This window comes from Haliotis rubra, unplaced genomic scaffold (assembly GCF_003918875.1).
Source record: "Haliotis rubra isolate DU_JTF1 unplaced genomic scaffold, ASM391887v1 Scf47, whole genome shotgun sequence".
In the NCBI taxonomy this organism is placed as follows: domain Eukaryota; kingdom Metazoa; phylum Mollusca; class Gastropoda; order Lepetellida; family Haliotidae; genus Haliotis; species Haliotis rubra.
This window is the reverse complement of record NW_025767157.1, coordinates 1,587,936-1,615,455: the sequence shown is the minus strand read 5'-3', so window position 1 is coordinate 1,615,455 and position 27,520 is coordinate 1,587,936. Positions and strand designations below refer to the sequence as shown.

General features: G+C 39.3%; 2 protein-coding genes across 4 annotated transcripts in view; both read left to right on the top strand.

Annotated features, from left to right (window-relative positions):
- LOC124290579 overlaps window positions 1–23,759 on the top strand; it is a 35,213-nt gene extending 11,454 nt beyond the window's left edge. The window contains exons 1-5 of one of the 3 annotated variants that reach the window (XM_046727327.1): window positions 7,067–7,521; window positions 7,855–7,935; window positions 18,526–19,434; window positions 21,140–23,094; window positions 23,167–23,759. In XM_046727327.1, coding sequence (XP_046583283.1) covers window positions 7,488–7,521; window positions 7,855–7,935; window positions 18,526–19,434; window positions 21,140–23,094; window positions 23,167–23,634 — 3,447 coding nt within the window. In that variant the 5' untranslated portion in view covers window positions 7,067–7,487 and the 3' untranslated portion in view covers window positions 23,635–23,759. Of the gene's footprint in view, window positions 1–7,066; window positions 7,522–7,854; window positions 7,936–12,360; window positions 12,456–12,774; window positions 12,841–18,525; window positions 19,435–21,139; window positions 23,095–23,166 lie in introns of those variants that run through there. The other 2 variants (XM_046727328.1, XM_046727330.1) reach the window with 2 other exon arrangements.
- LOC124290581 (synaptotagmin-like protein 4) overlaps window positions 1–27,520 on the top strand; it is a 75,357-nt gene that overhangs the window by 24,592 nt on the left and 23,245 nt on the right.

Genomic DNA, 27,520 nt, shown 5'->3' with positions numbered 1-27,520 from the left:
CAGTGTATTGATTATCTCCTCTGCAGGGAATTGTTTCTTGTTGAAATGTGTAATTTTTGTTTGAATTTTAAAACCGACGAATAGACTCTTGGTTGCTGCTTTTACTGGTTGTGCTGACCATTTGAATTTGATTCCACTCATTGGAGATGCTTGTGTTACTTATGGCATGTCATATTAGGCATGAACTGCTTGAACTGATAGTGGTAGGCTTCACAGGAACTGGCTGCGTGCTGTGCAGAGGTGGAGCCATGAGCTCTAACGAGAGGGTTGCCTAAGGTGTAGTTAAAGTGAAATGCCTAGAGTGAGTGAGTGAGTTTTATGCCACTTTTAGCAATATTCCAGCAATATCACAGTGGAAGGACACCAGAAATGGGCTTCACACATTGTACACATGTGGGAAATCGAACCCGGGTCTTCGGCGTGATGAGCGAACGATTTAACCACTACGTTACCCCGCTGCCCCCAAATGCCTTGAAAACATGCAGAGGGAGCACCTCTGCGCACATCTCTGGATCTGCCAGTGTGGCATATTGTCCCTTGTTTGATGTAGAACTACATGTATTCATTGTTAAACTGTGATCAGACTGAGCCAGTGTATATAGAATGTTATACCCTATCCTCCTTGGGAGGAATATTCATGACAGTATTTCACACTAGTTCTTGGAGAGACAAAGAAAACTAATTATTCATCGGTTGTGACTATTCTACTGTTACTCTTGCATTGTTCCATGTCCTGCCTGTGGACTAGTGGCATGTCATGATTAATTGTGTTGTATCGATTAACACACCCCTGACTACTGTCTAGGATGTGTCTCTGTGATAACTGGGGCAAGTCATGGCATCGTGACATGCAACATGACCTTCATTGTTCCAGGTCATGGCTTACTCATGTGTCTGGGTGACATGCACAACATAGATTAAATGTATTAACAACATGTACAAAATTGACTGAATCTGTTTCCAACATTTGTAACATTGAACAACGAGGAGAGTTCTATAGCAATACAACTTCTTTTTTATAATATGAGCGACATTTCAGTGTAGCTACTAACACCGTAATATTAAAGAAGTTGTATATCCATAGATCTCTCGTTGTTTATCACACCAACTTCTAAATGCCACTCAAAGATGAATAACATTGATTGAATCTGTTGCCAAGGTGTACAACATTGACTGAATCTGTTGCCAAGATGTACAACATTAAGTGAATCTGTTGCCAAAATGTACAACATTGACTGAATCTGTTGCCAAGATGTACAACATTGACTGAATCTGTTGCCAAGATGTACAACATTGACTGAATCTGTTGCCAAGATGTACAACATTGACTGAATCTGTTGCCAAGATGTACAACATTGACTGAATCTGTTGCCAAGATGTACAACATTGACTGAATCTGTTGCCAAGATGTATAACAATAACTGGATCTATTGTGCTGTTATTGTGATTGATGTTATTCCCAGCTGTGGAGAATTTACTTCAGGTGGTGAATTCTTTCTCCATGTTGCTCTGAAACTGAGATTTCATATGTCTAACCAGCATAGTTTGTGTGCTTCAGAACAGTTTCATTTGTTTGCAGAACAAAAATAGGTTTTTAAATAAGGAAGTTTCTCTATCCAATATATTAAATTTATTCAATATATATGCAATATTCCGCAACACTGTAAAATACAGGAAGCAATTACCAATAAGATTAAAGTGGCTTGTGCAGCACAACACCTGAAAAACAGGAATACTATGTATTGCTTGGGGCTAGCTGTGAAGATCAATATTGCATCAGATCATACAAATAATATCAATATCAGATCTTGTTTTTCACCCTGTGTATTTTTCATATCTCAGATGCAACGCTAGTCTTATTGATTTGTTTTGTAAAGCATTAAATGAAATATTTTATGCCTGAATACATTCACCACTCTCTCAGGCTGAAACTTGTTATGCTTCAGTTGCCATGTTAGTTTCGTTTTCTCAGCTTAACACTTCTACATGCTGTTGATGCTGTTGCTTAACACTTCTACATGCTGTTGATGCTGTTGCTTAACACTTCTACATGCTGTTGATGCTGTTGCTTAACACTTCTACATGCTGTTGATGCTGTTGCTCATCAGGATTCCTGGATAGAACAGGTCCCCACTTCCATTGTGTTTGTCTCAATATAGGGATTCCTGGATAGAACAGGTCCCCCCTTCCATTGTGTTTGTCTCAATATAGGGATTCCTGGATAGAACAGGTCCTCCCTTCCATTGTATTTGTCTCAATTTAGGGATTCCTGGATAGAACAGGTCCTCCCTTCTATTGTGTTTGTCTCAATATAGGGATTCTGGATAGAACAGGTCCCCACTTTCGTTGTGTTTGTCTCAATATAGGGATTCCTGGATAGAACAGGTCCCCACTTTCGTTGTGTTTGTCTCAATATAGGGATTCCTGGATAGAACAGGTCCCCCCTTCCATTGTGTTTGTCTCAATATAGGGATTCCTGGATAGAACAGGTCCTCACTGCCATTGTGTTTATCTCAATATAGGGATTCTTGGATAGAACAGGTCCCCCTTCCATTGTGTTTGTCTCAATATAGGGATTCTGGATAGAACAGGTCCCCATGTTTGTCTCAATATAGGGATTCCTGGATAGAACAGGTCCCCCTTCCATTTTGTTTGTCTCAATATAGGGATTCCTGGATAGAACATGTCTCCACTTCCGTTGTGTTTGTCTCAATATAGGGATTCCTGATAGAACAGGTGCCCCCTTCCATTGTGTTTGTCTCAATATAGGGATTCCTGGATAGAACAGGTCCCCCCTTCCATTGTGTTTGTCTCAATATAGGGATTCCTGGATAGAACAGGTCCTCCCTTCCATTGTGTTTGTCTCAATATAGGGATTCCTGGATAGAACAGGTCCCCACTTCCATTGTGTTTGTCTCAATATAGGGATTCCTGGATAGAACAGGTCCCCATGTTTGTCTCAATATAGGGATTCCTGGATAGAACATGTCCCCCCTTCCGTTGTGTTTGTCTCAATATAGGGATTCCTGATAGAACAGGTCCCCTGTACCCTGTGCTCGTCTCAATATAGAGATTCCTGATAGAACAGGTCTCCACTTCAGTTGAGTTTGTCTCAATATAGAGATTCCTGATAGAACATGTCAACAGCACCCTCTGCTTGTCTCCCTGTTTTCAGCTGAAAGGATAGAATAGGTCCCCATCGTACTGTGAATAGAACAGGTCCCTGTGCCCTTGGAATTCTGAGTGAGTGGAGTGAGTGAGTGAGTTTGTTTTTATGCCGCTTTTAGCAATATTCCCTTAATATCATGGTGGGGAACACCAGAAATGAAAATACAATGGAGCTGCCTTCTAAGGACATTCCTTCATGTACATCATATTGATCATTTTATCAGGTGAATTGAGATGAGGTGAAATGAGATTACATGAGATGAAATCAGATTTTTGCACTTACATAGCACAGTGCATGCATGAGTGTGTGAATGATTGTACTTGTCAGGTTTTATCCATATTTATCCATTTTTATTCAGTTTTATCATGCTGGCCCAGACTGACACCATTCTGCAGTTGAAAATTGATCCCCACTTAGACACAGTACACTGATTCCAAGCCAACCGTTCATTTTACCTACTACACTGATTCCAAGCCAACCGTTCATTTTACCTACTACACTGATTCCAAGCCAACTGTTCATTTTACCTACTACACTGATTCCAAGCCATCCCTTCATTTTACCTACTACACTGATTCCAAGCCATCCCTTCATTTTACCTACTACACTGATTCCAAGCCATCCCTTCATTTTACCTACTACACTGATTCCAAGCCATCCCTTCATTTTACCTACTACACTGATTCCAAGCCATCCCTTCATTTTACCTACTACACTGATTCCATGCCAACTGTTCATTTTACCCAGGACACGGATTCCAAGCCAACTAGTTCATTTTACCCAGTACACGGATTCCAAGCCAACTGTTCATTTTACCCACTACACTGGGTAACAAGTTGAATTATTTTCACTTTCGGTATGACTGAACAGAACTGAACTTTATTTACACTCCGGCTGCGTTCTACAGCATTAGAGGTACATGTTCCTATCAATATGAACAACTTATATATGTGACATACACGTATGATACACTGGTTGCAATAATAAACTATGTCTGTACATGCATTTAGATAGTTAAAGGAACAATGTTACACTCATCCGTTATTGTTTATCTTTTGTGGGGACAGTCTTCTTAAGCAGGAGTTATTGCAGAACCGAGGACCATGTCATAAGACTGGGGTCAGACTGACCTCGTTACAGCTGCCTATTGTGTGATTAGTGACTCATACCATCATCATCATCCAGGTGACTCGGAGAATCGAACATAATTGTTCATGGAACATTGACAAAGACATCTTACAGGTTTTAAACGAGTAAGCTGAACAGCTGATGATGATGTCCCAGGATAGCCAAGGGCAGACAGATCAATCAATGTGCACTCAGATGGAATTCATTGCATGTACTGCTTGATATGTTCATAGTTGCCGTGATCATCTCGGATGTCTTTTTTTATGTTGATTAATTTTTTTTCCATTGCATTGAACATGACAGACATTATTGCTCATATATAGAGATATATGAGTGCTTGATGAGTCTCACGTGTTATTGTTATACCTTTATTAAAAATCTCGCAATTCCATTGGTTAATCCATATCGTGTGATGAAATGATACCTTTCAATGTAGATATCCAAATCGTGTTACTGATGCAGACTTCAAATATTGACTCTCTTCTGCAAGGAGACAAGATGGTGTCAGGTTTCACAGCTTGCAGGCTACTGTAATGAAACAGAAGAAAGTTAAAATGCTTTATATACATCAAGCTGAAGTTTGATATAAATATTCACACAAACACATACACATTCAAGCATGCATCATACACACAGAGACAAACATGCATGCACACACGTTTGTGCACACACACTCACACATACACACTAAAAGACAGACACGCATGCATCATACACACAGACAAACATGCATGCACACACGTTTGTGCACACACACATACACACTAAAAGACAGACACGTATGCATCATACACACAGAGACAAACATGCATGCACACACACACACGTACATGCAGGAACACACACACATGCATACGCACTAATAGACACAACAGACATGCATGCATCATACAAACACACAAACAAACACACACAAATCATAATATGGGAGTGAAAAAAATATCACAGACTGTCTTACAAAAGAATCTAAGGTGCCATCAAAAGTGCTACAGATTAGTACAGGATGTGGTAATTGACTCCATTGAAGTACTGAGGTTGTATACTGTGGCCGACACCCACCTTCACAGGTCTTAGGTGGCAAGGACGACCCAGACATCTAAAACACTGAGTTGCTTCCCTTTTGTCAAACAAACTTATGATATAATTCAAGAGTTGACATATTCTATGCATGTCAGAATTCAGTATGCAGAGTTATCTCCCTTATGTGTATGAGGAACCTATGCTCATGGATGGTAATTGCCTTAGATTGGCCCCAATTATGTTTCCAGGTTTGTCAGAACCATACCCATGGTTGTTGGTTTCAACATAGTGGTTTACATCTAAGGCTTGCTTTGCTTCAGGCCTTCACTCAACTGACATGCTGTGTTGTAACTTATATATGTCTCAAAGGGGCGTAATATAAAACCAACTCACTCAATTTTCCCAGACAGGCTCCTGCATGATTAACAACTGACATTAATCTGAAGCTCAAATATATGGCCATGATCTGTTGACAAACCTTCTTTTTGTTTGGTAGCAAAAGTGTAGTGAATCAATAATGAAGTTATTGCATGTGAAACTCTGGTATGTGCTACTGTCGTGGCAGATAGGTGTCCACCATATACTGCAGTATGCAGTCTCTGTAAGCAGTACATATATGGTCAGCTTCTCTGCAGGATGCTCTGGAGAATGGCAGGTGCTTTGCTTGTCTGTCACATGGGATACTTACAACTAGAAGCTTTTGTCATGGTGATTTTGAACTTAGAAAACAGGATGACATTTTTATGTTGGAAAACCTGAATGTGTTGAACTGTCGTCGGTTGACTGATGGCTATTTGATTTCTTTGACAAGAGATGCAGATTTATGCAGAATATCTTGATTTCAAGCCGTCAGTCTTCATGAATGTTTTAGTTCCATGGGGAACATCAAACCAGAGATGCTTCAGTTTCACTATTAGGGCCTCTCTCCCACTGCATGCAGGCCAACACAGTGTGGCTGACTCTTCGCTGAAACCATCTGAAAAGAGAGTATGATGTTGGTTATAGTGTGTATAGCTGACTCTTCTGTGACAACGGTTGTAAGAGTGAGTGAGTGAGTTTAGTTTTACACCACTTTTAACAATATTCCAGCAATATCACGGCAGGGGACACCAGAAATGGGCTTCAAACATAGTACCCATGTGGGGAATCGAACCCAGGTCTTCAGCGTGACAAGCGAACGCTTTGACCACTAGGCTACCACACCGCCCCTTAACGGTTGTAAGAAAGACATAATGTTGGTTGCAAAGACTGTGACTGACTCTTCATTGAAACCAGTTGCGGGTAGAACATGTCTGTTACAGCCAGCGTGACTCCTTGAAACCAGCTGTTAGGAAAACATGATGGAAAGAGAACCTGAAATCTGTTGTTGTCCATGTGACTGACTCTTCACAAATACTAGTTGTTTGGACAACATGATGGGTGTTACAGTAAATGTGGCTCTTTGAAAATAGTTGTTAGGGAAACATGATGTCTTCTAATGTCACTGTGACTAAGTCTTCACTAAAACTAGTAGTTAATGGGGTAGTAATATAAGAACATGGATTTAGCTTCAATATTCAACACTGTGCATAACAGTACCTGTACACGGACTGATATTATGGTCATTTTTACTATAGAGAAAACAGCATTAAACCCAGTTCACTCACTCACTCACTCAGATTTGAAGATTGTTTTGCATCAAATATGGCCCAACAGCAATCTGATAATATGAACTGTGTATTGCTATTGTCAGCAATTCTTTGCCGCACCAAATACTCATTTGTAAATGTATTATGATTGATATTAATTCTCATCTCAAACTGTAATGTAGACATGGATACTGCAAGTTTTGTGTTGGAATCAATTAGGTTGATCGTTTATGTTGGTCGGTGGGCGATGTGGCCAGCTGTCACAATCACATGACCTGTTGAAACTGCAAGAGGACAAACACACCTGTGCGGTACAGCCCTCACGTCATGAGAGCCAACGCAATTAGTGAGAGTAGTCCTGTCGCCTTAACTTGTTGCTTCACCAGATTCACAAACGCTGACAGTTCTGTAGAAGATCAAATGGTTTCTCTGTTCTCATAGGAAATAAAATTGCAAATAGCACAGTCTCTGGATGTAAATGGAATGTTCTTCATCAGCTGTGATTTATCGAATATCAATATTTTTGGATACGTGTGTTGTGCATGATCATGTTTGCCTCTCTGTTGTGCTGTGCTGGTAAGTTTTTATTCATGAAGTGTTTTTGCTGTTTAAAGTAAACAAATATCTTAATCTATAATGTAATTTTTGTTGTAATTGATGTGACAGATTAATTTAAGAGTCAGTTTTCCTTGGTGTTGAAGCATCTAGATGATACTTACCTAAAACTAATCCTGTTTATACAATATGTACTATATTGTCTGATTTGCATATTTGAATTCACTTCAAATATTTGTTTGTCTTTTAATGCTTTAATTTTGCATAATTTGAAAATGGTAGAACTGAAGTAAATAACCTAATTAACTTTAAACAGAATTTTCAAACACAATGGCTGTGGCTGTTTGTCAACAGGCAAGGTAGCTTCCGATTACCCAGATCCAGCGGGAGACAGCTATCACAGACAGAAGGATTACGGCACCCAGCTCTCTACAGGTTTGTCACCTGTACATGCCTTTGACATGAGAGACATCATTCTGTTCAAAGACAAGCTATCATGCTCAAGATATGAAATCTTGCATCCGTAAAAGTTTGTACAAAGATATTTTCAGGACATACCTCAATTTTTTCATTTAAAACATGTCACCAGGGGTTATTTGTACATAAAGAAGTGAAATAGTTGTAACGATAACGCCATAATACCCCAGGGACTGGAGGACCATAGACCTGAATCCTGTGGCGGTCAACTCAATAGCTGGTCTCAATCTCTATGTTAATGGTTCACAGCACCCTTCATAATAGGGTCAACAGCTTTCAATGACCATGATGTTGAATATATAAGATTTTAATAACATTTTGCAACAGAAAGACTTGCTGTACCATCATTTGGGTACCACAGCCCATTGCTATATAGCTGAGTTACTACAGGACCATTATGAATCTTACTCTTGAAGTTAGTCATCCCATATTGGGAGATTTGAAGTGTTGCAGGTGAATAATAATTTGTGCTGCATCAGCAGTTTTCAGATAATCTGGCCCAAGGCTACAGAGAACCTGTGTGTGTTAGGAATGGCTGCTGTTGTGTGTTGTTATCTTAGCATAAACTCAATGTAGTGCTTGAAACAAAAATATATCACAGCCTGTCATGATTTTCATGAGTTTAGTTCACCTGATGGATGTGTACCAGATCAAGGCACGTCAGATATAATGGACCACTTCTGTATCAGTGTTCACTGTAAGATGAGCGACGATGGGAAGCATCCCAGATATTGCCTACAGATATCAATACATCTCTACCCAGTATATACAACAATTAGTACTGTACTAATAACAGTTAGTATACATGTGTAGGTAGTGAATAACAGCAGGTTATACCCACCGGCCTAGATCAGGTCACTACACCCACCAACTGCTGTGACAGCTAGCCACACACACACCATGACTTTATGTGGTATAACAGTGATATCGGATATCAGCCTCACTCACAACAGGAGTGTAGGTAATGTAACTGTGATATCCAATACTGAGTATTTATCTGCAGTGCAGTCCATACATAGTACACAGGTGTGCTTCTACCACTGGAAATAATTATTAAAATGGTCATATCTATGAAACAGTATTTGACTGGTTTAACACAGCTATTTGGGTTAATATTAAAGGTACCAATCATTGGCTTTTGAATAGCTGTAATAGTGTCAGCTTTGTTTTACACAACTGATGGTGAGGCTTTTAATGAGGTAAATATTCTCAAATACTGCAGATATGTTGGTTGTTGTCCCAAACCGTTAATAGTGTGGATTTTGTTCAATATTGGTGATTGGGTGGATTTTATCCAACATTATCGATGGTTTGGATGTTGTCCAACAGTATCGATGGTTTGGATGTTGTCCAACAGTATTTATGGTGTCGATGTTGTCCAACAATATCGATGGTTTGGATGTTGTCCAATAGTATCGATGGTTTGGATGTTGTCCAACAGTATCGATGGTGTGGATGTTGTCCAACAATATCGATGGTGTGGATGTTGTCCAACAATATCGATGGTGTGGATGTTGTCCAACAATATCGATGGTGTGGATGGATGTTGTCCAACAATATCGATGGTGTCGATGTTGTCCAACAATTTCGATGGTGTGGATGTTGTTCAACAATATCGATGGTGTGGATGTTGTCCAACAATATCGATGGTGTGGATGTTGTCCAACAATATCGATGGTGTCGATGTTGTCCAACAATATCGATGGTGTGGATGTTGTTCAACAATATCGATGGTGTCGATGTTGTCCAACAATATCGATGGTGTGGATGTTGTTCAACAATATCGATGGCGTTGATGTTGTCCAACAATGCTTCATTTTTGACTCACCAACTTGTAGAATGTTGATCAAACAACAAGCATCCTTCAGTTTCCTGTAGCATTAGCTGTCACCATCAGTGAATGTACAGATCAGTAAGGTAGCTGACAGTTATTGAACTTGATTTGGGTACAGTTACAAGATCTTAAAGAGAGATAATAAAGAAAATTAATATTATGTGTTATAATCTGCTTCTAAGGGTAACAGTAGTTTATCCAGGGACTATGATGGATTGGTAGGTAAGGTTTCTAATGTCTTGACTGCAAACTTATTATAATTGCAATACATACCTGATTGATAGTCCTTCAGAATTTTAATCCCTGGGGAGTTGTTTTTCTAAGAACAGGGATAGGTGACATAGTTATCTGAGATTGCAGAATTAACTGTGCCAAGCTGAATCACTTGACCACACCATGATCCTAAGATCTTGGGTTCAGATCTGTGATTCATGATGATTCAGAATTGGTTAGTATTATGGTTAAGCTGCCTCATTGTTCCTGATACATAACAGTGTTATTATAGCTGTCATATTGTCCCTGGTGTGTAACACTGTTGTAACTACTTTGTTCCTTATGAGGTACAGTCTTATAGCTGCCTCATTGTTCCTGATGTGTATTAGTGTTGTGTCTGTCTAATTGTTCCTATGGTCTCTGCTTATGTGTAACAATGTTATGACTGCCTCACTGTGCCTGGTGTATAACAGTGTTATAACTGCTTCCTTCCTTATGTGGTACAGTTTTATAGCTACCTCATTGTTCCTGGAGTATAACATGGTTATACCTGTTTCATTATTTATGTGGCACAGCTCCCTCATTGTTCCTGATACATAAGTGTTATAACTGCTTCCTTCCTTGTGTGTAACAGTGTTATAGCTGCCATATTGTCCCTGGTGTTTAGCAGTATTGTAACTACCTCATTGTTCCTAGTATGTAACACTGTTGTGACTGTCTTATTGTTCTTGATGTGTAACAGCCATCTATTGCATGTATATTATGCATTACAGTTTATGTGTTTTCTTTTGGTTGCATTCTTCTGTTATTGATTAAAGCACTGCACTGTCCATGTTAGCAATAACTTCTGGTGAGTAGTTACAAACATACATACAATGTTTGTTTTGTCATTCAACATACTCATCGCATGCAACATGCTATCATGTTGCACACACTTAAAGTCAATATGTGAGACTAGTGTGTCTTCATTGAATTAAGTTGCACATTAAATCAACATGATGGCAGTTTTGTGTGTCAGATTAGTCAATTATTTTGTCAGAAAATTAAATGTAAATATCATCTAACTCTTTTACCAATAGCATATAAACCAAAATAGACAAATATGGAACATATTCTGTGAATAATTCTAATAACTATCATTATGACCTTGGAATTATGATATTTAATAGTTGGGTGAGGCCTATTTATTTTCTTCTTGTAATTATGTTATTGATCAGTGTAGAGCAGGAGGTAGTAATGTGTTTTTAGTGTTCATAAGAATTAACTGAAAAAAGCAAAAGAATCACCTTGAGTCAATATTAATTCCAGGGTCTCGTTTTTCAATAGTATTTGGATTTACAAGGGAGATAGTTTTCTGGATGTACAACTTCTTTTTTACATTATGTGTGTTGTTTTGGTGTAGATGTGAACACCATCATCATGCTAGAGATCACTTGATTGGTAACAGTGTCAGCATGTACACAGAAATGTCACATGTAGTGTATTAAAGAAGTTATATGTCCAGATAGCTACCTCCCTTGTAAGGACAAACTTTTATGGATGAACAACTACTTTGTTCAGATGATGCGACATTTCGATACAGATTTGTGTATTGTTGTTTTGCTTGACTGCATTACAGGAATCTGTATGGAAACGTCGAATCACCCAAATAAAGAAGTTGTTCATCCATAAATGATTGTCCTTATCTGACTCTCCAATTTCTAAAAATACCACTCAAAGAAACAACCTCCCTTGTTTACACCAACTTCTAAGTGCCACTCAGAGAAGGTATTATGAGTACAAAGTGTCTTCAGGTGAAAGTTATAGCATACCTGCTTAGGAGTTAGTTGAAATAAACTTTTACTTCAGAACAGTAAATATGACAGGCAGAATGTCAGGCTTGGGATGTAGGAAATAGGTCATTTTTAATACACCTCTTAAACAAATCGTCTGGCTAATGCACGCTTAAACCTGAGAATACAATAACATTAATAGATTTACCAATTAAAACAATTCATGACCTGTGTGAAAAATATGACACACTTGAAAGAATTAACCCATTGTTTTATAAATGCTTTTATAAACAGAATGTATGGGATAAAACAATTGAAAAAAACTTAATTACCATCATTGTTCTATAAATGCTTGTATAAACAGCATGTCTAGGGAATAAAACAATTGGAAAAACTTAATCCCTGCCAGCCGGGTATCATTGCTACTGGCTGGACCTGTTGGATTACTGTAAACCTGTCCCCTGGCTATTCGGGACCCCTAGTACAATGAAATCATTTGTTGTGTGAAGATCTGGACAATGTGTGAAGGAGAGTCTTTTTCCCTGTGCTCTCCAGGCCTTGACCTTATTCATAGCAGTCAACACTCAGCATTCATATACTAAACCAGTAGGCTCTGTCTCAGAGCTGCAAAATGTTTGCCTCTCTGCTCTGCTGTGCCGGTAAGCCAGAGATAATTCTCTTAAGTCATAATTTTATAACCAAAACATTTTAAAAATAATATTATGTATATAAAATTCATTGTAATTTGTTTTTAAGTTTTGTAATTTTGAGGAAAAGTAATGAAAAGATTTATGATAACTGGATGATTCTTACTTTGATAACTAGATGACTCTTATATTTATCCTTTTAAATAGATGTAAGACTTAAATAATCCATTCGTATAATACTTTGTCTAAAGAACATAGACCCTTTAATGATATGAAAAAGTACCATTTGAAAACTGTACACATATGGTGTGGATTTTGCTGCTGTGCTCAGGCCGCGATTACATACAGGCAGCTCCAGACGTGTACACGAAGGACTTGCATCCCGACACAATCACAGGTTGGTTCAATACATGTTTGTTTTAATATTCTTGTTTACTTCAATATCAAACGGTATTGGGAAAGTTAAAATATTTTACATTTTTTATGAATTTATTGTGTGGTTTTATTCATTCTTTTGCATTTTTTGTAAAAACGATTCTTGAACGAAACCATATTGTTTTCATTTGTGTAAATACATGTAGTATTTATATCTTTTTACATATTATATGCAGTAGTAGAATGCATTTTTGCAGTAGATAGCTATCAATGTCACTCAGTGTGAAATAAGTTTAAATATAGTAATTTCATGCTGAGCAGTAGATATATGTCGTATTACACTAGGTGCATATGGTGGTAGATTATTTGTGTAGTCTAGATGTCTGTAGACTATGAGACACTCTCACCTTGTCTCAGTGTTGATGCACATTTGATCACACTGCACTCTACCTTCATCGTCATGCACAGCTCCACCCCTAGCTTCCTCTGTGTTGTCACACTGTGTTGTATGATTGTCACAGTTGTGTTGTACATACCTATTTGTATAGTCCCTTGACTGTTGTCAGTGTTGTATACAATCATTTGAATTGTATACATGTTGAAATGTGTACAATTCCTGGCCTGTGTTAACAGAATTAGATTGCCTTGTACAGTATTCATTTAAGACTCCTAAATACAAGTTAGATGCTGGTGTGTACAAACCCTCTAACCTACTGTTGTCGATGTTGCATACAAACATTTGAATTGTATACATGTTGAAATGTGTACAATTCCTGGCCTGTGTTAACAGAATTAGATTGCCTTGTACAGTATTCATTTAAGACTCCTAAATACAAGTTGGATGCTGGTGCATACAAACCCTCTAACCTACTGTTGTCGATGTTGTATACAAACATTTGAATTGTATACATGTTGAAATGTGTACAGTTTCTGGCCTGTGTTAGATTGCCTTGTACAGTTTTGGACTCCTAAATACAAGTTAGATGCTGGTGTGTACAAACCCTCTAAGCTAGAGCCTGTTTGATGTAAGTTCTACTGTGCATGTGTACTGTGATGCTGTTTGTGCATCTGCCATGGGTTTGTTGCTGTACCAAGTAGAGGCATCAACAGTATCACTGTGTAGCAATGGTGATGAGTCTACATGATGTATTATTCCAATACATACATAATCTCTAATGCCAACACTAACATAGGACTGCAAGGTAAACCTACTTGAGATAAGTCGATAAATCGTCCTTCTGAAGTGTTCAGAAGCATTCTGTTACCCTTCTCAAGTCATTGTATTAGCGCATTGTACAACCTAAAAACTACAGCTTGACAGTGTCATGCACCTGATAAGCCCTCTACTTTAGTAAGTCAAATACCACAGCATGGAACCCTGAGGACATCCCTAATATAGCCTTAAAGGGCTACCATGTCGACCATCTTGGTTTCAAACAATAGCTGCTAGCCCCCAAGCTCACCTGGCTATGCTTGCCTTATTCCATAAGAGAAGTTTCTGCTCCAGTGACTACATTATGTGTGTAGGCTTATCTTGTGGCACAAGTTCTTGCTTGTGAAAATTTTTAAAAATGCCCTTATTCTGAAATAAGAACAGATGAACCTAATGCGAGCCTTCTGTGGCATTTTACATAATTATAAACAAAAACAATTCCCAGCAGTAACTAAAATGTTTGAAAGTAACCTTTTTTTGTTACTTTGATCACATTTCTGCCAACTTTAATAATAAAAAGTGGGAGTAAATTAGAAATTTAATTGTGCATCGTTTTTCTTTTTTCTGCTGACTCAATAATGCCATTGTTTTTTTTACGGAGTAGGTTGGTATGTCAAAGTAGGATTCAGTTGCAAATCTTTCACACAGCTGGATAGATAAATGTAAAAGAAGTTTTTGCCTGTGATCTCACTGTGTGAGATATTTTCTGCCAAAGAAATTACCGTAAATTATAAGACTTCATGCAATCATTATCAGCCTTTGTATTGTCTAAAGAAGTTGTGGAGGGATAGTGTTCTCTGCAGTAGAGATGGCATATGATAAACAGAAATCCCACCAGAAATAGTTTCAGGTATAATGCCTGTACAAAGGTAATGAAATATTTATTTCTTTTCTGTCAAAACCGATTTTTCAGTAAGTTGTTAATGGTATGTAAAATTGATATGTGAATTCAAATATTATGTATATCGAGGTGACTGTAAATTTACAGAAAATCCATTGAAGGACTTCTCTGAAATCATCAGATAACCGCATCACTAATACTAGTCTTAAGGAAGCAAGTATAATGTGCTTCCTGCATGGGCGTGTCCTGCAGTGTGTAGAAGGGAGATGGAATGTCTAGCATTTCCTGATCACAGTCTGTGACGAAGGAAGCACCTGCATGTTGACGGGCATAGGACACCACACTGTCTGCACAAAATGCCTCACCCACTACTCTTATCAGCGGATCAATGTGCAATATCACTCACATTCTCTACTCCCTGGGGACTATGCAATCGCAGGTGCTTTTTAACACTACAAGGTGTTTCTAACTGCATAACCATTTCACAGTACCCATTTCATGCTGTTTGAATGGAGGAAAATTTAAAGAAACTCACATGCCTAAAGAGACACAACAGGTGAGTTTCACTGTTGGCCAAGACTTAGGTCCTACTAACTCTCAGAAGGCAAGCTTGAGCAAGCTGGAACAACCTGGTCACCCATCCCCTACGGGTCATGGAGCGGTTGGGTAGCCCAGTGGTTAGTTGGGTAGCTCAGTGGTTAAAGCATCACGATGAATACCTGTGTTCGATTCCCCACATGGGTACAATGTGTGAAGCCAATTTCTGGTGTCCTCTGCCATGATATTGCTTGAATATTGCTAAAAGTGGCATAAAACCATACTCGCTCACTCACGCACTCACTCACTCACTCAAGCTGGATGAACCTGGTCACCCATCCCCTTCTCTTCATCACCATCTTTGCCCAACGTGATTTGTGACCTGTGTGCTATACACAGGACCACATGGCCCTGTATGCATTACCAGTAGTGTGTGCCACTGTTAGTGCACAACTTCCCATATCCCTGATTCGGCAATAGGCAAAGAAAAATCCCTTACGGCAAAAAAAGCATTTATTTATTGACATGCTGTGGAAAATATTTTGTCTTCTTGCCAAAGTTTTGTGATGAAGAACTTGAAAACTGGATGAACTCTGACTTAATGCAGTCACCGAGCTGGAGAGTGGCTTAATCTTGTTGTCAATATTGATTCCTCATGTAAATTCTTTAACCTGTTTGGAATAATGTCACACTGATTGCATTTATCACTGAAATACATGTCGTACACACAATGGGATATTCAGTCATCTCTCAGTGAACACCAGTTCTATAGTTTCGGTGCTCAGGATTCAGATTCCTTGGTCACAGTGACCATATTTGGTCATAATGCAGATGTATTCTTGCTGTAATAAATGTCTCAAACATGCTGCCACTTTAATACACAAGTAAAAGAAGACGTCAATATCCAGATAAGAGAGAAATGTTTGAATGAAGGACCAATCCAAGTTCCCTGATTTACCCGCACCAACCCTGTGGGTACGGATTCTGAGTGACACTTCCCCTGTCCTAAGCAGCTAAATTTGTTATCAAAGTTATCTGTTGATCATTGTGTTGAGGTTCATGGACCTATAGTGTGTGTTTATCAGGAGCCTGATTCTTCTTGAATTTCATCCATCTTATTAACAAACGTGAACATGTCATTGTGTAACTTCATCATGACAAAAACTTAATCACCTGGGTCCTTATTCTCGAAATGTTCATAGCCCCAAGATTTCTGAACTTTGATCGTAGCCAATGTGTTATGAACGGGCTTACGAAGTTCGTAGGGCTACGAACGTTTCGAGAATAGCTAGCCAGGTTGGAAAACGGTATACTTTAGCAGTTGAGTTTGGAGCCTGAAATCATTTTACAACATTGTCTGTAAATAGTTTACAGTATCTGTAGAATCTGGTAAATGGAATTGTTTTGAAATCCTGCATGCACTATTATCCAAAACACTTCTGTAATCGGGAACTAGAAAGTTTCAAGCCCTAAGGCTTTTGTAACTTGCATACAGACTTTCAGCAGTATAATTGCAATGTTGAGACAGTTTTGTAGCCAAAGCCAACTGTTCTGCCTCAATCCCAGTCCTTGTTTAATGAGGCAGTGTTTCACACAGAACACACGTATCCAAGTCTCTAGGGTAAGGTGACCTCCCTGACATGACACTAAACAGTGGCTGGTGTAGTAGAAGCTGGGGACTGATCACCAATGTTTAGTCTGATGTGAAAAATGTCCTTCTGGAAGTATCACTGTTATTCCATATGTGAAGACTCTTGATGCTTATCTGGCTGCTCTTTCTGTTGCCAGTGTGGTCGGCTATAAGGGCCATGGGAAAAAGGCCATGACCCACGTGACTTTGTGTAGAACTGTCTAGACAGATCATGAGCTATGTTGTAGATTTTGCCCACAGCAAATATTCCTCTGTTAGTAAATATGGAAACTATGATGTTTTCACTTTATGACCTTACCAGCTTCTGCAAGGACAGAAACATTTGACTAAAGAAATTCAAATGGATTCATATTTGCTCTTTCAAACATAAGACAACATTAATACAAACTGAGACTAAGAAATTATTTCTTTGTTTGTAAAAAGATTTCTTTTTCAAGTCCACTTTCAAGTTTCCCCACATATATATTGATCTAAAGCAATGGACAACTGCATATCATGATTTCAGATCAGGTGATTTTTTAGCATTCCACATCAATATTTAATAGAGTCTGTCATATTTGATGTCTTTTCCATGACATTGCCAGATGAACCTTGAGGACATGTTTGAGAAGAAGACGTCTGCTTCGTGTGATCTGGATGTATTCCCATTAGATGACCTGTTATTCTTGTTCTGATGGTACATACGGCTCGTAATGCATACCAGTACTCAGAGTATTGTTTGCATAAAATATTGTTTCAACAAAATTTCATCAAATGTTATATTTTTCTTCAAATATTGCCATGAAACTTTCTCAAATCGTGTCACAAAGTATATTTAGTTGTCAGTCAGCAGTTGCTTTAAACAGGGATCAAAGGGTTGTACAAACGGCTGCCTTGAGAATTACCGTGATTTGCCTCCTGTAGACTGAAGCTTACAGTGAGAGAATGTTGTGAGCTTTGGATTACATCAAAATGGTTGTTGGAGTTTTTCTACATTTATCACTATTTGTATGAATCTTCCACCTTTTATTCGTACCATTTTTTATGTCATTGGGTGTTATTATTATATCATATCTGTTTTACATTTTATGGTGCGGTATTGATCACATGTGTATTGTAAAATCATATCTAATTTTTCACTTTATAGCATATTACTATTAAATTTTGAAAATAGCTTGTTTTTCTTGTTTTATAAAAACTCTTAATAATATCAGTAAAATGGTAACAGTTTTTTAATGAGTTTGACACCATAAACTTTAAATCTGGGGTTTGAATGCCCTTTTACATGCCCTTGACACACTATGATATAACAGGAATTTATTTCAAAGTTATGATAAACCTGACTCATTTTATGAAAGTACAAGATATTAAATGGTCTGCAACATGATGTCTAATGTACACATTTAAAGATTAAGTTTTATATGTGTTCATGTGAACAAAACAGTTTATTGAGTTTGTTTCATAGTTAAAACACATCTTGTTCCAGGCACTGTTTCCAAGGCTCGGGATGGCGACGGCAGTGATGGTGTCCCAGAAACTAAACGAGGAGTCACGCGACAAAACTCTGCCAGTCAAGAAGACCTTGACCGAGTTGGATATCCTCAAAATGCGGACAAGAAAAGATTGTCCAACTTGTTTGATACCTTTAAATCTAGTAAAGATGTACCTGATAATGAACATGACATAAAACATGTGTCATGTCGACGACGCAATGTCTCAGACTCAGATTCAGGATCCTCTTCTGATGGAGAAACTCCTATGGATGTTGTCGATTCCAAGACTCATTCCTCAGATCAAATGTCGTCTACTTCTGCAGCCGTCTTGGCTCGAAACCTGTCTGAGACCGAGAGTGCCTCTGACTTGCACCGAGACCAAAGAGAGTCCCCAGAGATAAAAGTGCCTAATGGAGAAACACAAACTAACAACAAAGAGACATCTGAAGGAGCTGAATCAGCTTCAACAGAACATTCCAGGAACTCCATGTCCCCTGAAAAATCTAAGATGACTCCGACAGAGGCTGTGATTTTGTCTAAACGCTTGTCAGGCCCCCAAGACCAGCTGATGGTGAGTCAGCCATCTTCTTCCAATAGCCCTGTGTCTCCAGTTCATAACGCGTCTCATTCTTTGGACCACAAACCCATGATTGTCCGGAGAACGTCTTCTGAGAAGTCCGACACATCCAGTATGTCCTCTGCACGCACAGCTTCCCCAGCCACCAAAATGAGGCTTCTGGACATGGCAAGTAAACGTGCACTGGAGCGGGAGAGTTTTGATCAGGAGGAGTCAGGCCATGACAGCCCAAGACACAAACCAGAGGATACCCCTTCAAATGGCGTCAACCGTCTTCGGCCCCAACCAAGCCGGACGACAAGTGGAACATCGTCACCTGGTAGACGTGAGTACAGAGTATGCTCTCTGCATGGCAGCCCAGCCGCATGATTGTTTACTTTCTCGTGACTTCCTGCTTTGTCTTCAGAGATAGAGTTGATTGTCCCTGTTATGTCGCATCATTGTATTCATAGGGCTTGAATGCTTTCTTAATACATGCAGTAGAAACACCTATTCATGTTTACTACAAAAAATGGTTAATAACTCCTAACTCCTGTTAAGGAATTAATAGCTTTTCTACTTCAATAGAGTTGAAATAAGGCATTTAAAAATATTCTTTATTGCATTTTAGGTCATTTGATATAAATTTGTTTGGTTTTGGCAACAAGAAATAATTCTAAGAGGTGCCTTTACTACAAAACTGGTGAATAATTTAAATATCTAGAACCCAATTGCCTTTCCCCTTAAAAAGAGTTACAAAACACTATTCCAAAAATAATTGTTCAGGAAATTTCAATCTTTTAAAATCAATTTGTTGGATTTTGAAACAAGAAATATTTCTAGGATGAAGTCATTCCTGTATTTCCACATACCAGGTACTATCACAAGGATAAGGTACTCTCTGTTGTGCATTGCATGAGGCCACAAACCAAGGCTGAAATAGGAATATAATCTATAAACCATTCAATGCAGGCTATGCATGAGAAATATCATGTTCAAAAGAATGAAAATAGTTCATTGATTGTTTTTTGGTATTGTTCCAAGAATATTGATGTCAAACATTATTTTTTCACTATTTGCATGATTCAATAAAGTGTACTTAATGCATGTCATGTGGTTCATGTTTGTGAAAGTATGTTTGTACATAAATTATGAAAATGTATAATTATTAACCATAATTACATTCTATATTTGTATTTGGTTTTGTACCAATACTACTGACTATGACAAACCCTGCTTGCAGTCTCCTCAGCTTGTTTAAATGTACCATCTTCTTGTAGTGTGCAGATTATACACAATAGGTTTACAGGTATTTGATAGACAATTGTCTGTTCAGCTGCTGCCACTGGCCTGAATTTTCTAATTTTATCCATGGTTTCAGATTTTAAAGCTTAGTCAGATCGTATTATAGTATTTTGCTTTCAGAAAGATATTCTTCATAAGCTGACTTCCTGTTTTGTTCACAAGTATCTATTGCATCCAATAGGGAATGAGGGAAATATGAGAATGCCATGCCAATACTGGCAGGCAGTGCAATCCTAAAGTGACGACTGACCTTTACAGTATCTGTGGTTTCATGGCAAGCTGTTGTGTTGAGTGGTGATGATTAGGCATTAATGCCATCTGATCTGTTTATACAGTTTGCATATTTCACTGGCACAGTACTAAAGCACATATTTTGTTTTGATCTTTCTGACATCGGATTATGCCATATCTGCTGTGCTTGCATTGTATGTTTGAAACATATATTTTAAGTTTGAGCTTGTTTGTTTTATGATAGCTTGCAAAGCATCGTAATATTTTTAAGTGAGTGAGAAACTATTGCCTTAAGCCTTATCAGCATTATTGCAGTTATTTGTGGCTAAATATCTCTAAGAAATATTTTTTGAGTTGATAAATAATATAAAATATGTACATGAGTAATTTTGACTGGTACTGCTTTTCTTCGATATTCTTTTGTTGAAGTTAGTCTTTATTTTTCTGGTTTGTTTTTCACTGCATTTGATTTATCAAAATTGTACTTATTGAGTTGCTGTTTGTTTATTTGTCAGATGAGTTTGGTGAAGGGTCTTCTGTGTATAGCGCTGTAGAGTGGAGGTCACATGCAAGGGTTGGAGGGCCCGAATGCACAGCTGATGCTGTGGAGGAATTTCACAAACCATCTCATAATTTGCCTCCAAATACTTTACCAATAACTCACCATTTCATGCATGAAAGCTCACATCACATCACCAATGACACTGATTCAAGAGAGATCACTCCTGCACTTGCCTCGTCTCTTTCAGAGCACTATAATTCTGGATGTGGTGTGAATACTCCGTCTAATACTTCAAATGTTGATTCTAACACAAGGGAGGTAACTCCTTCACAACACCGGATGCATGATGACTTGTTGTCAGGTCATACTGATGGTCCTCTTGTTCAAATAGGTCAGAGCAATAAGCTTCTTGATAGACAGTGCATTGATTCAGATGTAACTGTTGACAATAATGGTCAAAGTGGGTTTGAGGTTCTTAAATCAGAAGAGTCCCCAGATGACCAAGCTAACCTTACTTTTGATTCATCCTCCATTGGAGCTATTGCTGCTATGTCAATTCACCAGAAACAAAACATGATGGACACGAGTGATGGTACAGTTGTAGACCAGAAGACAAGGGAGGAAGCCATGGTTCCTACAATCACCAGCTTCCATGCCAGTCCAGTAGTGAGCCAGGCCACCTCTGTTGTTAATGTCGCCATTGAAGCCTCAACACCCAGGCATGCACAGATCATGTTTGAGGTAACTCCGCATGTACATACTGAACCCCAGCACCGCCCATGCCATCCAGTTGGTGCTGGGGTTCCTGTTCCTCAGTATCAACACTCTGAGATGCAGAATGTTCCTGACTTGGTTGAACCTGTTTCAGGTATGTCTGTAGCATCTGTTCACAAGTCTGCTGATAGGCCTGAACAATACAAACTCTCAAGAGCACAAAACAGTTCTGATTTCGTAGAGCCTGTTTCCAGAACATCGGCAGAGTCTGTGCCCATGACTGGTTTCGAGACTGAAAATATCAAACCTGCTGTTGAACTGGAGCACAACAGAAGGTGTTTATTTGATCCTCTTGTTCTGCCCAAGTCTTCAGAAGTCGGTCCTTCAGAAAGAACTAGGGAGTCCATTACTGCATCAAGTGATTCAGGGAGTCCTGATTATGATCCAGTGGTTGTTGACATAGGAATCAGTGAACTAATGCTGGGGGAACCCAATCCAAGGCTTGCTGTGATGGTTTGCATGGAGTCCATGGGATCTGATTCTAGTCATGAAGATGGAGAAGCTGATAATGGCATGGACTCCAGACCATCTGGTATGGAGAACTGTTCAGGTATCGCAGTGTCAAGTCATCAGAGTCATGACATCCTCAGCAGTCAGATTTGTAGCCCAGATATTGACGCAACTCAGACAGATAATCCTGTGGTTGAACCAACTCAAAAACATAGTCCTTTGGTTGAAATAACTCAGGCAGGTAGTCCTCTGTTTGAAATAACTCGGGCAGGTAGTCCTTTGGTTGAACTAACTCAGGAAGATGGTCCTTTGGTTAATTCAACTCTGAAAGAAAGACGTCTGGTTGAACTAACTCAGGCACAGTGTCCACAGGTTGAATCAGCTCAGACAGATGATCGTCTGGTCGACCATGTTTCTGAAGTGACAGATACATTTGAGAATAAGCATACTGGCTTCTCTTGCACTAATGCAGGTTCGGATCCAGGATATCACCCTCTTGTAGATCTTTCTTCTACAGGGTCAGAAACACAATACACGATTAACCTGGATTTAAGTGATCACGCACCTACTCTTGTAAATTCTTTGGAGAAGAGAGCTCTGGAAAGCTGCAATCTTTCAGACATTTCTGTACAAGATGGTAAACCTGTTTCAGGGCAACAGCACAAATATGCAGACTCAAGTTGTAACACCACTGTCCCTGTAGCACAGCAACATAGCATGTGTGCTCCAGGGTCAGAGGAACAGGTCTTAGATGTTCCAGCAACTGTCCCTGTAGCACAGCAACATAGCATGTGTGGTCCAGGGTCAGAGGAACAGGTCCCAGATGTTCCAGCAACTGCAACTGGCAGTATAGAGAATAGTGCACTCTTTGAAACAAAGAAAGATTACAGTACCCATGCACTAACTTTAACACATAGCAGCAATAACTCAGTAGCGAATGCCTGTTTTGATAGTGAGCATAACTCTGACCTCTTTGATAGAGACACCATTAGTGCTGTGAACTCTACATCTTCGCACAAGCACCCTGATCACACATTTTATAACCAGTCTGACTCAGAGGTAAACATGTCTTGTCTCACTAACTCTTACAAGTTGTCCGACAGCTCTGACCCACATATACCATCTTTGTCTAGTGACACCTCTATCTTTGTTCTACCTTCTAATGTTCATGCACAATATAAATGTCCTGCCTCCTCTTCTGACAACTTTACATCAGCCAGAAACTGGAGTCCATTAATGAATAGAGATTCAGATAGTGATGACATACCCACACATAAAAAATGAACCATTAACACCTAAATGTGTATCCAATGTTAGATCTGAGGATATAGGTGATGAATCAGCCAATCAGATGTATAAAGGAACACACCTAGATTCCATCATGATTGTACCCCGAGATGCTGCTTCTGCTTCAGCTACCTCCCCTCATTCATGCAGCGGGTCGGACAGTGATGTAATGGAAGTAGCAGAGTTCCCTCTGTATGTGTCACCAAGGCTCTCTCAGGAGGCTCCATTGTCTGGTGAGTTGGCAGGATCACAGAAGGCTCGACTGTCTGGGGATCATTCATCGACACAGGAGGCTCGACTGTCTGGTGAGTCGTAGGAACAGAAGAGGCTCAGTTGCCTGGGGAGCTGTCAGGGACAGAAGAGGATCAGTTGTCTGGTGAGCTGTCAGGTTGTGGAGCAGAGGAGTTAAATGAAGCTGAGAATCACATTGACATGAAGGACACTAAAGCAGCTTATGATGGAATAGTAAATGGTCTGAAGGATGGACAAGATTATGAAGATATAACAGAGACTAAATCAGAGCCATCTCTTCAGTGCCAGCGTATGATTGAGGAACACAAGCCAGATGCCACATCCTCACCCAATCACTTAAACGACACCATAGATGATGAACACTTATTTCAGCTTGTATCCATGTCACGTCCTCAAGTAAGTAATTCTCATCCAGCACAACATTCAGCCACTAGGAAGTCTAAAGATGACAGTGAACTGGAACATATTAAACCGTCATCATCTGCAGCTGTGACTTCATCAGCTGCATCATCAGCCGCCACAGTTACTAATCTGTCCACCATTGGACTAATAGCGAACAATGATGAAGGTGATCCCTTTGCTTCCCAACCAATCAACATTAGTGATGCTGTGCAGCGCTACCTACAGCAAGATGTAGATGAGATGTCAGACTGCCTCAGTGTCATCACGGAGAGAACTGAACCTGAAGATGATGACTTCTCTGAGATCAGTGAAGGATTAGATGACACAGTGGAAGATGAAGAACTTGATAGGGAAATAGAAAAGATATACCAAAAAAACATAAGCATTGAGAGTTACTGTAGCAGTGATAGTTTTGGTTCTGGATCTGCTGCCTCTGCAATCAGAAAGGCAAGGAGGGGACAGCAGAAAAAACACATTGAAGAGGTACTTGCTAGTCCATCATCCTTTGAACTTCCAGTTATATCAGAGGGATTTATAGACAGACCCATTCAATCAAAAGATGAACAGTCAGAACAAAAAAGTGATGTTGAGGCAATTGACAAAGTATCAGTAACATCTGACACCATATCTGCCTACCTGAGTGATATGAGTTCTGTGGACCATTCCAACAGGCAGACGCCCACAAGCAGCATACTTGTTACAGAGGAGGAGGTTGCCATGAAGAACACTGACAGAAATGGCAGCGACACTGCCAGCGAGGACCAGGATTCAGCATGGTTTGATATGTCCCTGTCGGTAGATTCAGTTAAAGAGGTTCCTGCTGCAAAGAACTCTTGTCCCAAAGATGCATCAATGTCAGCTAGCACTGAGACTCTGTGTGATGAAGAGCTTCCTCAGGATGATGTTGAGAATGTGGGTGATGGCAGGGCATCTCCTGTACCTCAAGTTCCTGAAACTCAAGTTCTTGAAACTCCAGTTTCTGAGCCTCAAATTCCTGAACCTCAAGTTCCTGAAACTCAAATTCCTGAACCTCAAGTTCCTGAACCTCAAGTTCCTGAAACAGACACCAACTCACACTCCAATCAAACAATGGAAGAAAACAAAGTGGCTCATGAAAATGTATCTGAGAAAGAAATTTCTGACTGTCCCGAGCAAGTAAGCACAGTGAATGCCATTAGCAATGCAAGTGTTCCTGAATGTTATTCAACTTTCCCCAGCATCCCCTTAGTGCCTGGGCATGACCTTGATGCCTCTTCTCCACCTTCTGAAACCCTTCATCCCATTTCAAACCCTTCCTCCCAACCCAACCTTCACCTTCAAGATCAACCAGTGACCTTGACCTCAGCAACTGCTGCCTCACCTTCATCCTCGCCTCCTGAGTGTCCACCAGGTACAAATATTATCACACATTATGCATTAACCCATTCAGTGAAGCTGGTTTTGTTTTGGCTTTGTTAATGTTGTTATTGGCTTTTCAGAATTTATAATTTTATTTTCAAGATATAATGTATGCTTTGTATCTTTGTTATCTTTTTACATATTTTGTTGCTTTTCTCATTCCATACAAAATATATTCCTCAATTATTATTCTCCTTCAATTCAACATTCAAATAAATAGAACTGTAATGGACAAGTGTCAAACCATTGTCTCTCATAATTGCATTGACAGTTAATATATAACAAAGAGTTATTGTTAGGGTCAGAGCTTCTACACCTGTGGAGTAGATAGTAATGGCATCTAACAAAGGAATATATTAGCAGCTAATCCAAAACACTTCACAGTTTTAACTAATACTAAAACCTTTTCTGTTCATGTTCACACACAATGTTTGTAGCTGGTAGTGCATGGTCACGGAAAGCTTATGGTCGGTGAACTAACAATTATACTAACCTGGTAAGTGTTTATAATTCCCTGCACCAGGCTTCATGTGTTCATACTACATACCACATTGGTACCACAGGTGTGTTTATCATACAGCATTATATATTGATTCACCAGACACCAGATGAACTGTTACACTTGATATTGGTTGTGTGCATGAGTGGATCAGATGTTAGATAGTGGAATAAATGGTGTGACTATGTATGTTGTTATTCCACAGTTCATTATAGAGTGAGGTGAGACACGGTTTTCAGGAGTTATTCCACAGTTCAGTATAGAGCAAGGTGAGACATTGTCTCTCTGGAGTTAGTCCACAGTTCATTATAGAGTGAGGTGATACATGGCCTTTCAGGAGTTATACCACAGTTCATTATAGAGTGAGGTGAGACATTGTCTTTCACGAGTTATTCCACAGTTCAGTATAGAGCAAGGTGAGACATTGTCTCTCTGGAGTTAGTCCACAGTTCATTATAGAGTGAGGTGATACATGGCCTTTCAGGAGTTATTCCACAGTTCATTATAGAGTGAGTTGAGACATGGTCTTTCAGGAGTTATTCCACAGTTCAGTATAGAGCAAGGTGAGACATTGTCTCTCTGGAGTTAGTCCACAGTTCATTATAGAGTGAGGTGATACATGGCCTTTCAGGAGTTATACCACAGTTCATTATAGAGTGAGTTGAGACATGGTCTTTCAGGAGTTATTCCACAGTTCATTATAGAGTGAAGTGAGACACTGTCTTTCTGGAGTTTTTCCACAGTTCATTATAGTGTGACATGATACATGGCCTTTCAGGAGTTATACCACAGTTCATTATAGAGTGAGGTGAGACACGGTCTTTCAGGAGTTATTCCACAGTTCAGTATAGAACAAGGTGAGACATTGTCTCTCTGGAGTTATTCCACAGTTCATTATAGAGTGAGGTGAGACACGGCCTTTCTGGAGTTATTCCACTGTTCATTATAGAGCAAGGTGAGATGCGGTCTTTCAGGAGTTATTCCACAGTTCAGTATAGAGCAAGGTGAGACATTGTCTCTCTGGAGTTATTCCACTGTTCATTATAGAGTGAGGTGAGACACTGTCTTTCTGGAGTTTTTCCATAGTTCATTATAGTGTGACGAGATACATGGCCTTTCAGGAGTTATACCACAGTTCATTATAGAGTGAGGTGACACACGATCTTTTTGGAGTTATTCCACTGTTCATTATAGAGTGAGGTGAGACACGGTCTTTCTGGAATTATTCCACTGTTCATTATAGAGCAATGTGAGACGCGGTCTTTCTGGAGATATTCCACAGTTCATGATAGAGCAAGGTGAGACACGGTCATTCTGGAGTTATTCCATTGT